The sequence below is a fragment of the Gymnoscopelus microlampas genome (assembly GCF_963454915.1).
Source record: "Gymnoscopelus microlampas genome assembly, chromosome: 4".
In the NCBI taxonomy this organism is placed as follows: Eukaryota; Metazoa; Chordata; class Actinopteri; order Myctophiformes; family Myctophidae; genus Gymnoscopelus; species Gymnoscopelus microlampas.
In genome coordinates, this window is record NC_139941.1 from 16,503,204 (window position 1) to 16,518,219 (window position 15,016).

The following is a 15,016-nucleotide window of genomic DNA, read 5'->3' on the forward strand; positions in this document are numbered from 1 at the left end:
TAATATAGCAAAATCTGTTTAACCACTTTAACCCTGTTTTAAACTTTGGCTATTCGAAAATAGTCGATCTGCAAGCTCACGATGTGTCGCATCGTGACACGTGAACATTTTGTTTGTTTGAACATTTTTGAAAAATTGTGAAGCGTTTTGAAACTTTTTGAATCGTTTGGAAATGTTTTGACTCAAATCTTCTCTTCTGGGGGTCCCTGGCACAAAATCTTTTCAGATGGAGGTCCGCGGCCAAATACATTATTCATTTGGGGTCCTTGACATAGAAAAGTTTGAGAACCACTGCTGCAAGACAACCATGTCACCATGATAGAGAGGACCTTTGCTGGGAGGGCATAGTGCGTGCGAAGGAACCCAATACCCCCCGCCACCCCCCCCCCACCCCCAGTTCCGCTCCCTCTTAAATAGGCACCCCAAGTGACCTGTAGGAGTCACTAGTGCAGCGGCAGAGAACACCCTCCCCTGCCGGCTTCCCACCAAGGGCTTCACCCCTGCTGCTTGCAGAAGCAATTAGGCTCTATTCAAACGGATGGGTTTTTGGCCAAACCTTACACTTCATTTTATTACCTTAATAAAGATTGTCATAAATACTGTATGCTTCCAGTCGCTAGTTTAAAGTCTTCTTTCAATCACCATGATAGGCGTTTTGGTAAATTATGGTCCCATTTATTTTTAAATTAATGATAGTATGGTAGCTTATGTTTCTAGGGTTTCTACTGGATCTAACGAGTGAAGACCCGCCCTCGCTGCGGTTCAACCGGTATCAACCGGATATAGAAAGGTGACGGATTTGAAATCGCTGCAAAATAGGCTTCATTTACGGTCTGTAGAAAACAATGGCGTGACGCTGTCCATAGGTTTTTACGGTCTATGCTTCCCACCCAAGAACACTGCCATTTGAATTTGTTGGAGCACCCAGCCAAGCTGGAGGCACCATGGAGGAATCGAACCAGTCTCTATACGTTGGTGGTGGGCAGGAACTTTACCACTGCACCACCTGGATGCCGCCAACATATCCGCTCTTTATGCAAGACCCTTGATATAAATGTGTGTAAAAAAAAAAACAGGTTATCTCTTCACTTCCCTGTGCGTGGGTGTGTGTACAGTATGTGCATGTGTGCTTGCATGTGCATGCATTAATGCGCGTGAGCGTGCCTGTGCATGAGCATTGCCAGCCTATTTTTATACAGCCAAAGCAACCTTAATCCATCTTTAGTTGGAAAGGGGCCTACGTGGGTGCCCGGAAGATTTGAATATTACCATAACAGGCTCCTAACAAGGCTCTGGAGCATTCTGAGGGCTATGGCAGTGTTTTATATGGAAGGTCCCAGCCCCTGGTTTGGAGGGAGAAAGAATCCCCAGCGATGCTGTATAATGATATGAATTTTGCAAAGTGTTACCTTTGCCAATGTTAGACTGACACAACCGAAGGGGCAAAAAAAGAAAGCCATCTAAGGTAAAAGGTCCTTTGTCTTTTCCAAGAAAAATGCCTGTAAAACTTTCAACCGCTTTCAAACTGGCATCCCTATTTTGGGCATGTCATAGAAGAAGCAATTTGTTAAATAAATAAAAATGGCTAATGGGAGGACCGGCCTCCCATTAGCCAGTTATATAGATACATAATTCCCCAGTTATATATATATATATATATATATATATATATATATATATATATATATATATATATATGAACTACATATATACAGATCGACAAGCTCACAATACGTCACGTTATTTTTGCTACTTTTACGGAAAACATAAAAAGTTGAAATATGGAAATACAAGGTTTCTGCCCGACAGCAACGTGTGTGTACATATATATATATATATATATATATATATATATATATATATATATATATATATATATATATATATAAAAATTGGAAAAAATGCAGATCTACAATGTGAGCTTGCAGATTGGCTATTTTCGCTATTTTTTAGATAGGGCTTAAGTGTTTAAACCCCATTTGGCCCTCAGTGGTTGAAGTTGTTCAAATCTATTTCTGCGCAGTGCAGAATCATTGATCTGTTTCCCTCTCCTTCCTCTATGTTTTCAAAACAATGAATTCTCATCATCACGGACGGCATCGAGCATGAGCCGGGCAAATATCCTCCAGGCAAAAATAAAAACACCCCAAAAAAACTCTTAAGAGCGTCCTCAAAAAAAGGTCAAATGAAGAAAATCGAAAGCCTCCATTATGCGTGAGCAACATGCATTTAGCTACAGCGCACTAACCAAGCCACATTTACAGCATGTGTGTCTATATCCAGTAGTATATTCAGCCATTAATGGCGTTTTCCTACCTTCTTTTTTTATTGCATAGGGGTAGACTGTGTTGTTCATTAAAGTGAGAAGATATTACCCCCGGAGAAGCAATGTGGTCGGTGGTCCCTTTTGATTGAAAAGCACTTCACCTTCAAAAACTCATCACAGTTCCTTTTTGCACGTAATAAAGTCTGCTGGATCCAGTCACTCATGGCCATCGATCAGAATGAAAATAATGAATTAGCCCTGAGACATATCTGACAGCCTTTAGCCTTGATTTAATTCGTCGTACGACGGCATCACATGTGGAAAATAGGCAGTCTCTAAGCTCACATCGCGTCACGGATGCGAGGCGTTGTGAGCTTGCAGATCGTCTATTTCCGCCGCGCGGCACCATCGTACGACAGGCAGGCATTACTCGCAGGCCTCCAAGAAATCATCACCCAAGCTGCACCGTGCACTCTTCAATTTAAATGTCAATTCATATCACATTGAGTAAGCTGAATCATTAAGAACGTCTGTGAGATTGCGTGTTACGGGTCCGTCGAAGGGAGGGCAAGAACAACAAGAATAGCAAACTGAGTAACTGAGTGGGCCACGCCGATTCTATACTTCATAGTACTGCAAGTCAAAGAGTGAGAATATTTTTGCCTGATGTTTGCTGGTTTTCACCTATCATGACACGCCCAGAATAGGGACACTATAGGGATCATGTGGTTAGAGGGGCATAAAACCCTAGGTTGAATTTTTTGTTTGTTTTCCGGTTCGGTTCAGGTTAAAAAACGACATAAAAACATGGCAGGGCAGGCTGACCTTATAGTACACCATGATGTAACTAACACAGCTGCAGCTGGTGGGTGAATTTCATTAGCTGCAGCTGCATTGCTTAATAGCCTGCCTTGTTTTACCCTTCTATAGTTTTTCTTATCCTAAACTGGAAAGCAAACCGCAATACCAAATATATAGGCCCATTTAAATCCTCCCAGAAGCTGTGATAGGGGCAGCCTGGGACAATTCAGTTGTCCTCACCGTGGGTCTAATTCGTTCGTGTTGCTTTCTCACCGTGCCTCCCCAAGAAATGGCCCATTACTGCTCACCACTTTTATCACCATCTATGTCAAGTAGACATTTTTTTTCCCTTCTTCTTTTTTTAACCCATTAAGACCGGGAACGCATCATTTTAAGATTTCTTTGGCTATTCGAAAATAGCAGATGTACAAGCTCATAGCACAGCACCGAGTGCCGCGCTATCAGCTTGTAGATCTGCAATTTTAGAAAAATTGTGAAAATGTGTGCAAATCTTTTAATATATATATTTTTAGCGCGAACATTTGTAACTCAAATCTTTGCTTCTGGGGGTCCCTGGAACAAAACATTTTACAAATGTTTGCTTTAAAAATATATATATCTAAAAGATTTGCACAAATGTTCACAACTTTTCAAAAATAGCAGATCTACAAGCTCATAGCGCGGCACTCGGTGCCGCGCTATGAGCTTGTATATCTGCTATTTTTGAATAGCCAAAGAAATCTTAAAATGACACAGACGCGTTCCGGGTCTCAATGGGTTAACAGCCTCTACTCGTCGTGTTGCCCTTAGACAGATGATGCCTTTTAGAAGGCCATATTGAAATCCATTGCTATCCGTCAGCCTGTGTGAGACCTCTGTCCCCGCCGGCAGATAGGAGACCTGTCAGGGATTAAGTGGTGTGACGGGGCGGAGGAGATGTGCGCCGTGTGATTTATCATTCTCAGACTGATTAGATACGAGGGGGATGCTCTCGCCAAACATCTGTAATGTCAAGAGAGAGAGCCGGGTGCGGGTTGTCCCGTCCGCCTTCACAACGTTAAGATGTAATTGTACCCCCATCTCTGCCTGTCTATCTTTTCTTAATCTCGATCCAAACTCTGCTGTCACTCTGTCTCTGTCTGTCTGTCTGTCTGTCTGTCTGTCTCTCTCTCTGTCTTAGTCTCCCTCTCGGTCTGTTCGCCTTTCTCTCTCTGTCTCTCTGTCCCTGTCTGTCTCTCTGTCTCTCTCTTAGTCTCCCTCTCGGTCTGTTCCTCTGTCTGTTCCTCTGTCTGTTCCTCTGTCTGTCTGTCTGTCTGTCTGTCTGTCTGTCTGTCTGTCTCTCTGTCTCTCTCTCTCTCTCTCTCTCTCTCTCTCTCTCTCTCTCTCTCTCTCTCTCTCTCTCTCTCTCTCTCTCTCTCTCTCTCTCTCTCTCTCTCTCTCTCTCTCTCTCTCTCTCTCTCTCTCTCTCTCTCTCTCTCTCTCTCTCTCTCTCTCTCTCTCTCTCTGTGAGTGTGTCCCTTTCATTTCAGTCGTTCACATAAGCTCACCCGCGGTTGCAGCACTTGGATTAACAGACACTGCAGGACTGAGAATTCACTCTTGACAAAAAAAAAAAAAAAAAAACACCATCTGATAGCTCTCTGCTCTGTTATTCCTGTGGCAGTAGCCTGTATCTATTCATCCACCGTCACAGGTTTGTGGAATCAGCCCGGAACGGAAAGCTGACAAAGTCATAGTCAGAGTCCTGAATTCTTAATAGGGGGAGGCCATTATTGTCAGCTTGTTTTAAAGCAATTACAAAAACTGATGAGTGCTCTTCGACAGTGCATGTCTGCCTTGTTTGTTAAACACAAAAGGGGGATGAGGCCTTTTGCGAGGCACTTAGTTTCATCAGGGTGGGGAACGCGCAACTACATTGCAACCATAAGTGGAAATATGATGACTGTGTTCTGGCCTCCCGCCCTAACAGGTTCTATGTTCACTTTTGGTTCATCACTTCTTGTTGTTGTTTGTCTCAGGCTTTATTCCTGAGCTTGAATCTTCATACTCGTCAGTGTGCTTTGATGAAAAACTCAATAAATATGCATTGTCAGCAGGGGGCCGTACCAACAAGCGGGGGGAGGTACCCCTTCTGTATGCAACGGTAAACAAACAATCTTCACTGCAATTTAGACACATGATGGTGCATTCGGGAAAAGAAGGATGCCAAATATGTTGTGCACACTGCCAGCAGACCACAGAAGTACCTCTGATTGGGCTGAAACCGTGCTCAAATTTAGAGTCAGAAATATGAGACAACCAATGTCATAGATAGATGACTGACGCCACAGGAAGGCCGCGATCTACACTCGAGCCAAGTCCGATGTCTATACTGTACATTGGAAGCTACGCCATTCCCATGTGGTGGATCCTGAGATCCACATGAATGCATTTTTACTTTTTAGGAGAGCGACGGCACCTGTTACAAAGGATACGACATACAGCATGAGATCACCACCCAATCTGGCACAATGCCAGCATCACATCTCTATTCATATACTGAACCCGACATAGAAGGCAGAGAGATAGAAGAAGATAGAACGATATACAACTAGAGACATAGCGAAAGTAACTATGATTATCACAGAGACGCCTCTCAGATCACTGAGATACTGAAACTCCAGATAGTTAATCATTTCTCCACGGCTAGAGGACAACTTCCTATTATTATTCACGGGATCTCATTCTATTGTCATTGCTCTGAATATTCTGCAAGCCATCTGACACTGAGGATTTAAGTGTCAAATTATTCCTGTGGCAGTGGTGTAAAGTAACTAAGTACAATGCGATGCGACGCATTGTGAGCTTGTAGATCGGCTATTTTCAATACCTTTGAAAACTTGAAATGGGACATTCTGCATAATGAGTACTTTTACTTTTGGTACTTTAAGTACATTTTGATGCCAATACTTTTGTACTTTTACTCAGGTACATTTTGAATTCCGGACTTTTACTTGTATCAGAGGGGGTGCTCCTTACATTCCGACATCTCGCCACTCCGACTAGTGGCTTCCGCGTGCGGTTAGGGTTAGGGTGAGGGTTAGGTATAGGGTTCGTTAACGTCGGAAAGGCGACATGTCGGAAAGGCAGCATGCACCCGTATCAGAGCAGGCCTACTTCTACATTGCAGCATTGATACTTTTACTTAAGTAAAACATTTGAGCACTTTTCCCACCACTGCCCATTAGCGAGAAAGACAAAAGGCTTGATAGCTGTTAGTACATGGGGGTCTTTTCACACTACTCCGGTGCTGAAAACAAGCTGGCACACACAGTACTGTGCCATCAGCACAAGTGGTCATTTTGTTATGTGGTGGTGCTGTCCAAATCTCCATATCAGCATATGCTTAATAACTGGTGGCAAGTGACCTCTTGAAAGTACGCCCCCACCCGCAACGCCCACTGATTCTGCAACCAGCGATACATTGTGTGCATAATTTACGTTGCGCCGACTCTGCCGAGCGGATGCCAATATCTTTAAATATCTTCATTTGTATTCATGTAAGTAGTTCCAAGGGAATGGAAAGCAAGGCGTCCACCACCTCGGGGCATGGGAATGAGTCAAGGATTTGTGCTGCATGTATACAGTAGCAGTCAGGTTTCATGGTGTTTAAACCAAGGGAAAACACCAGTGTCTGTTTTGTTTTGTTTTGTTTCTGAATGACTGTCAATCGAAAATGATACTAAAGACCTACATTTACCAAGCAAATGATTGCCACGGCTACTGTACACACTAAACAGAATTGTGGTGCTAATAAAGAGCACTAAAAGTGGTTCTTTGGCTCATAATCATATGGGAACCTTTTTTGGTCCTAAATGGCACCTATTTTAAAGGTGCTATGTAGCACCTTTGTCAAATGGTGCTTTATAGAACCATCAGAGGTGCATAAACTAAGCTTAACAGTTTATTTGTATGGCAGCTGTAAAGAACCACTGTGTGTGTGCTACATCTGAATGTCTTGAATGCAATCTGCTTTGACCACTTTAACACTGGTGTCCCTATTTTAGGAATGTCATTATAGGAAGAAAGAAAGAAAAATCATTAAAAAAAATATCGCATCGCGATGGGTTTGTTGTAGATCTGCTATTTTGGAAACTTAAAAATGTGTAAAGCTCTTACGGGCAAATCTTGAAGACAGACATTAGAGGCACACAGGGGAATGTTCCTCTCGTCCTATTAGTATAATCACTTCCTGTTTGCAGTACCTGTAGTGCCTCACACTGCTGCCGCGAGCGCAGACAAACAGAGGGAACTCACTTGGTTGACTGCGACTGCGCTGATTTCAATTACTCCAGGCAGTTACGCCACGCGGCGAGTCTGAAAGACGAATCTGCAGGGATTTGTCTCCAACGGAGCCCTGCGCGACAGGTTTGGCAGAGCAAACAGTTGGCATGTGCCTGTGACGGCGATTAAAGGGAGGGCATTCTTGCCTCAGCCAAATCCTGAAACTGGAACTGGAACACTGCTGTTTCTCATTGGCGTGAAAAAAAAGAAGAAGAAAAGGGAAGAATTAAAGAAGGAAAGGAAAATATACGTTGTTACTACTAGGTGGAATGCTGGCCTCAACTTACAGTCTCACGGCTGAATCATAATTTTAAATGCATTAGGTTTGGCCCCACTGGGACCGTTTAGAATTTTCCTTCAATAACATGGTTGAACATCTATGCGGAAATGACCTGCCCACTCCATCTCTCCTGCAGTGATATTGACACTCAGCTTTCTGTGTGTGTGTGTGTGTGTGTGTGTGTGTGTGTGTGTGTGTGTGTGTGTGTGTGTGTGTGTGTGTGTGTGTGTGTGTGTGTGTGTGTGTGTGTGTGTGTGTGTGTGTGTGTGTGTGTGTGTGCGTGTGTATTGTTGCTGGTGGGGACTTGACTGAGGGGGCAGCAGCAACAACCACATTGTGCCACTACAAAATGACCCGCCCCCTGTTCTCTCTTTTTTTTGCGTAGGATGGAATACGAGATTATAGAGTCCACGTCCATGCATGCTTCCCGCAGTGCATCTAAGTGCCTGACCCCCCCCCCCCCCCCCCCAACACACACACACACACAATATACTGGCTTATCCACCATCAGAAAAATAGCATTTTGTACCAATTATAGCTTTGACAGCCTTCTTAACAGCTGAGTATGGTCCTTTCCCTGGAGTGTCCAGGCCGGTAATTGAAAATCAGGTATTTGGCTGTGTGCGCGCCATTAGGGCTCACACCTCCTGTCCACTCTCATTCAAATGCACCCACCTGTGCACGCACACACATGTGCACATGCACACGCACACGCACACGCACGCACGCACGCACGCACGCACGCACGCACGCACGCACGCACGCACGCACGCACGCACGCACACACACACACACACACACACACACACACACACACACACATGTCTGTATTACTATACTTGTAAGGACATAAACATTTTAGAACAGCCTTGAAAATAACCAAAAATATCTAACAGTAAAAACAAATAGCCGTTGTTTTGCCATTTCACCGGCACTGGCACGCAAGTGACGCAACTAAGTATAAATCTGCATAACTCCATTGCCAAACCCTAAACCTAACCTCTAAATGCCTAATCCTAACCTGAATCTTTAATTGTAAGCGTAACTTCTCAAATCAGTTTGAACCACAAAAAACAACCATTTCTCTTGGTGAGGACCAGCAAAACGGTCCTCACAATGTCTACAGTATTTTTCAAATTCTACAATACATGTGGGGGCACTTGGCCCTCGCAAGTATAGTAATACAAGTACACACACACACACACACACACACACACACACACACACACACACACACACACACACACACACACACACACACACACACACACACACACACACACACACACACACACACACACAAACATACACACGTTAATGGATCCATTTCACTCTGTCAAAGTTCGGTCTCTCGAGGGTTCATGGCTGATGGACATGTACATGACATCTTTCTGAATCGAAGCCATCTCATGCCACAGAGATCATCCCTCAAGCTTCAAAGTTTCTCTGAAACTTGCCATTCACAAAACTTACCCACCTTAAAGAATACACAAAATCTCAGTACACACAAAGGCTGTTTAAGCGTCTCATGTGGAAAATACTGAAAGTAGCAAATCGAAGAGCTCAAGTTCAAAGACCGTAGGTACTGTAGTATTTCCTTCATAGTCTGCACTTGTTCTTAACCACTTGTACCATATATAGTACATACTGTACTTTGTCTGCCAGGGTCCCCCAGGGGTCTGTACAACCCCTTCTTTTTACCGTCTTCACCAAATCTCTTCACGGAAAATAGCAGCTCTACAATCTCACAATACGTCTATATGACCTGCCCAGTATAGGGACGCTATGGTTCATGTGGTTAACCTGTAACACCTCCTGAAATGGGGAATGGTCGCAGATAGTAAACTATACTGAGTGAAAGGGCTGTGTCACTGTTGTATTTAACCATGAGTTCCATCTCTCTCTCTCTCTCTCTCTCTCTCTCCCTGTATTCCCCAAAGCATCCCATTGCTTAGTTGGCCTGGCAGCAAAAGCTGACACTGATATGGGCTGTATTGGTTGAGCGATTCACTTCATTCTGAAACAGAATGACTGCAGAAAGCCAATATACCAGTGGGTTTGACTCATTAAACAAATTCAAAATGGAAATGGTGCCTGTTCAAAAGGCCTACGGCTCAATATAAATTAAACGCGCGGATGGAAAAATGGGAAACGGGGGTTGGGATGGGGTAGAAGAAAAGAAAATTCAATTATGATCCCCAAACACCCAAATCAAAACCCCTACTGAAGTCGATAGCAATAAATGGTGCCAAAACATGAGACAGGCGTCATTTTCTTTGTGCTGCTGTGTGCAAAATATAGTGTCATGTTTGAGATTAAAGCTCTGAAATGTATGCATGCTAATTTGGTCTGATGGTGCATACTAGGCTACTGCAATGCTATAATCATGCAGATGACAGAGTGAAGACATAACAACCGTCTGTTGGAAGATGGCAAGAAATCACGGAGTAGCGTGAGTGGCATGCATATTTAAAACCTATGTCTTGGGCCCTTCCTTGTAGCAGTGAGTTTTCAAGGCTCATATCATGCCACAGGGTCATCTTTTGGGAGTTGAAAGCAACTAATGTCTTTCTTTCTTTTCAATTAATTTCATCAGTGAAATTAATTGAAAAGTTTGTGTGTGTGCGTGCGTGCGTGCGTGCGTGCGTGGTGCGTGCGTGCGTGCGTGCGTGCGTGCGTGCGTGCATGAAAGACAGAGAAGAAATGAGAGATTAAAACAGGGTGTACATGCACAGGTTTGTGTGTGTGTGTGTGTGTGTGTGTGTGTGTGTGTGTGTGTGTGTGTGTGTGTGTGTGTGTGTGTGTGTGTGTGTGTGTGTGTGTGTGTGTGTGTGTGTGTGTGTGTGTGTGTGTGCGCGTGCGTGTGTGTGTGTGTGTGGGTGTGGGCTGTCACACGCGGGGAACTCTAGTACTTGGCCACGTTCAATTAAAGGTTCATCTCTGTTCCGTTCCCTGGCCATGTCTGCCTGCACCAGTGCCCATGGCTGAAAGATGGCTCACAAGACGCAGTCCGTCACGCGGGCTGTCATTCACACGCATGCATTAATTTGATCCCCGTCCAATCAACGGCACCTCTGCACCTCATGGGCACCACGTGTGTCCCTCTCCAGGCATTTGAGGGCTGTAACTTCACCAAATTGGTCCAGACAAGCAATTCATTCATGAACCCGGGCTGTCTCAGTGTCCCAGTTCTTAAACCTAATGTACCGTACGCTGTGTCCTACCACGGTTGTCAAGCGCCGAAATACAAGCTCTACAAGTCACATCCAAAATGTGTTGTGAGCTTGTAGCTCTGCCTTTTTCAGCGAGTGACGCAGTCATACAACAAAGTGTAAATCAGGGGTTATGTGGCCTATCGAGAGGAAGGAAGGAAGGAAGGAATTGGTAGGAAGAAAGGAAGAAAGGAATAAAGAAAAAGAAAAAATTGAAGCTCTTTTACTATATTTCTGAACAATTTCATGCCACTTGAGCCTCTTGAGGAACACCAAAACGTATAGGCTACCTTGTATGTGTATAGCACAATTACACCTACGCACGAACAGAACACAACCCATTAGCAATTCACTACACACAAACCCATTATCTATCATTAGACACAGGGGGATCAAATATGGCCCCCATCACAAAGACCCTATAGTGTAGCTGTGACTGACAGGCTTGGTTGTGGAGCTTGTAATGAGGAGCTGAAATGTGGTTACAGTACACACAACGCGCCGATCCATCTTACTATAGGTTGAGGAGGGCGAGTGCATGGTGCAGCCTATTGTCATTGGTCTCTGAGGATCCATCGCTTTCCCATGCATCACCACTCACTGCGCGCATGCATGGCCACAGTATGACAGCTGCAGATCATGCGAGGTCTGGAGCTTCTCCGCGGGGCTCTCTTGTATAAATGATAATGTGTAAAATGTGAAGATGACGCATGGTGCACAGCGCAACGGGCCCAGCCCCTCAGATATGCAGATATGCATATTCCAGCAGCTGTTCTATGTTCATTTTGTGGGACTGTTTATTTATGATCTTTTCCCCATGTTTAAGTCAACTTGAGTGATGACATGGCTGAATGAACATGTATGCTCATTGCTGGAGGGATGCATGGGGGGTCTCAATGAACTGCATTACACAGGTAAGGGGAGGGGGGAGAGCATCAGTGAGACTGATTCTGAATACAGGCAAATGCATTTAATTGGAGCTGTTCTAAATGTACCATGCCTATACTTGTGGACTGATGTGACCATTAGAAACCCCTATCAACCAGACTTTTGTGGAGGTCCTCTGAACCAGCTTGCAGAGACCCAGCTATAGAACAACATTAGAAGGGAGAAAAAAAACTGAGGGTGGCAAAAAGTGACCACTACAAAGCATGGTGCTGTGATGCATTGTGTGAGCTTGTAGATCTGCCCAGAATAGGATGGCCGGTTTTAAAATGATTAATGAATGTATGGTTGCAGAAAGAAAACAAGTGTCTATTAGTGTTATAGAATCTGATTAAAATCGGATTAATCTGCCCCCCAAAAAAAGGAAATACGAAACAATACCTGCATTTTTAGGTTAAATGCAAAAGCTAAAGGAAACAAAGCCCCTGAACGCATGAGGCCACGTTATGAGCATTTCCACATGCATCAGTTCCACAGGGCTGTGATCACCACCACTCGCAGCCCATGCAGAAGAAGCTGCGTGGGACCTAATGATCACAGTAGGCCGTGTAAATGTATAAAAATACTCTTTGCGTGGTAGCCTACTTTTAACAATGAGCTTCTTTCTGTAGCCAACAGATCATGTGTGCCATTATAAAGGAGTTGTATTGGACATCAACGTGCAATAAATCCAGCTGCAAAAGGGGCAATTAAAACGCAAAATAATAACAATAATAATAATAATTATTATTATTATTATTATTACCCTTATTATTATTATTATCATCATCATCATCATCTTAAAGCACGCCCTGTTAATGTGCATCATGTAATTTTTATCTTCTAGGGGCTTTTGACATTTAAAAAAGTCTCTCTTGTATCGCTGTCCATGGTTCTGACTGCGCGCCTCTTTGAATAAACTCCATCCGCAGGTGCTGACAAAGAATGGAAAGCTTTTACAGTAAACAATAAAACGGTCACATATATAGACAGATAGACAATAACAATACAGCACAGGTACACATCTCTACTGCCTGCATGCCGCAGAGTTCCCTTGCAGCCTTAGTAGTTTCACAATGTAACAGGAATCAGGATAGGTGGGCACTAGGGACATCTGGGCACCTCGATGTAAAATTGGCTATTTTGTCCAAAATGTTAAAGACAAACAAGACGGTATACCTCATTATCAGATCAGATTATCCTTCAACGTCTTTTTTTATGCCCCAAAATGACTGGATGTACAGGTTTTGCAGCAATTTGTAGCAATTGTAGAAAAATTAGAACTTAATTGTCGAATGTTTAAGCATATTGTACTCATGTATAGCCTACTTTACTTTACAAAATATATTTTTTTAACATTTGGGGGAAAGTAGAGAATTTAACACCGCGGTGCACACTTCTCCTTGGTGCCCACCTATCCTGCATCCTGAGGGCTCATCTCTCACCTTCCACCTCGTCCTCGGGCAGGTTGACGGGCTCGTGAAAGGCAAGCATGTCAGGGATGGTGCAGATGCCCCGGTACATCAACGTGGAGGTGACTGGGTGCATCGGCATGACTGCGACCTTTGGGCTGCCCCGCTCGGACCCCTCCTCACATAGGAACGTCTACCGCGAAGAAGATCCCAACTTTCCCCCACTATCGATGAGGGAAGGCAGAGGCGAGTCCATGAGAAATGATAGGCGCAACTGCGGTGCGAAAGGAGGGAGGCGGCGAGTAATGTAGAATATCCACTGAAATGTTCTTTTTGGTCAGTCAACGGTGCACTGGAAATGTGGGGGGAACTTCTCACCACATCCCCTCTGTTATTTGAATGCTGTTAATGTTGTTTAAAGTAACTAGATGCAGTCGAGAGAGAGAGCGAGAGAGAGAAAAAGAGAGAGAGAAGGAAAAAAACTACCTCAGCTCAGACAAAAGACAATGCGCATAATATCACGGTGGTTCCATCAACCCACACAACAATAAGCTCGACACCTCAAGCTGAACGAGGACCAGTCAACCAACAGATCAGCCCGCACAGCGCATCAATAAGTAGGCCTACCACCGTTTGCTTGGAGGAGATTCACCACCAAATCCACTTGTTGGATTATAGTGCGCTCCCTGGACGCACTCCCTCTTTAAGAGAGAGCCACCGGCTTTCAAACCGGTCCATAGAAACAACAACGACAAAATACGTTTCACGTCTCTTCACAGCACAAAAAGAAAAGGAGATGTGGTGCGGATCTCCGCAGGGAATGAATGGCCGCAGGTCCGGGGACGCGCTGTGACCGACCGGCGTCCACTTGTTCCTCAGGCTGCTCGCCTTTTGTTTCGCTCACAGGTGAGGCAACCCGCTGATTTGTGCTCCGTGCGCACAGCGCTGAGTGAGTCTCTCTCTCTCTCTCTCTCTCTCTCTCTCTCTCTCTCTCTCTCTCTCTCTCTCTCTCTCTCTCTCTCTCTCTCTCTCTCTCTCTCTCTCTCTCTCTCTCTCTCTCTCTCTCTCTCTCTCTCTCTCTCTCTCTCTCTGTTGTGCGTATTGTGTGAAACCACTGTTCTCTCATTCTGAATTCCGTTCAGTTTCCACCAGTGGTGGAAAAAGTACTCGAATGTTTTACTTAAGTAAAAGTATCAGTGCTGCAATGTAGAAATACTCTGTTAAAAGTAAAAGTACGGAATTCAAAATGTAGGCTACTTGAGTAAAACATTTGATTTCAAAATGTAAATGTTTTTCAAAATGTAGCCTATGTGTATAAAAAAATCTTTTGAAAATGCAACACATTGTGAACTTGTAGATCTCCTATTTTCAAATGGTCGTATGTTTTGTAATAATAATCAAAAGTAACTAGTAACTAAAGTTTTCAATTAAATGGAGCAAAAGTACACTTGGATATGAGATGTAGTGGAGTAGAAGCAAAAGTTTGGGAAATTGGTAGAAGTAAAGTACAAATACCTCAATATTCCCACTTAAGTACAGTATCAAGTAAATGTACTTAGTTACATTACACCACTGGTTTCCACGCTCTCTATCCTGGTTGTGCACCGCCATGGTTGCATGCATGGTCCCCCAACGGCAGAAGTGTGATTAATGACTGTGTATGGTTGACTTCCCCGTGGCGTCTCTTTCTAATATGAATTAATGCCTCATAACCCGGTGGTGATGCTCATATTCCTAGCTGTCCTGTGTTGACTAGTTCATGCCACTTGCTCCAATATTGCACTCTAAAGCAGGGGTC

At 44.0% G+C, this 15,016-nt stretch overlaps 1 protein-coding gene across 2 annotated transcripts in view; it reads right to left on the minus strand.

Moving 5' to 3' along the window:
- cabp7a (calcium binding protein 7a) overlaps positions 1-13,376 on the minus strand; it is a 688,996-nt gene extending 675,620 nt beyond the window's left edge. For both annotated transcript variants that reach the window (XM_084054972.1, XM_084054973.1), the window contains exon 1: positions 13,252-13,376. In XM_084054972.1, coding sequence (XP_083911098.1) covers positions 13,252-13,360 — 109 coding nt within the window. In that variant the 5' untranslated portion in view covers positions 13,361-13,376. The remainder of the gene's footprint in view (positions 1-13,251) is intronic.
- Between the last annotated feature and the right edge of the window lie 1,640 nt (positions 13,377-15,016).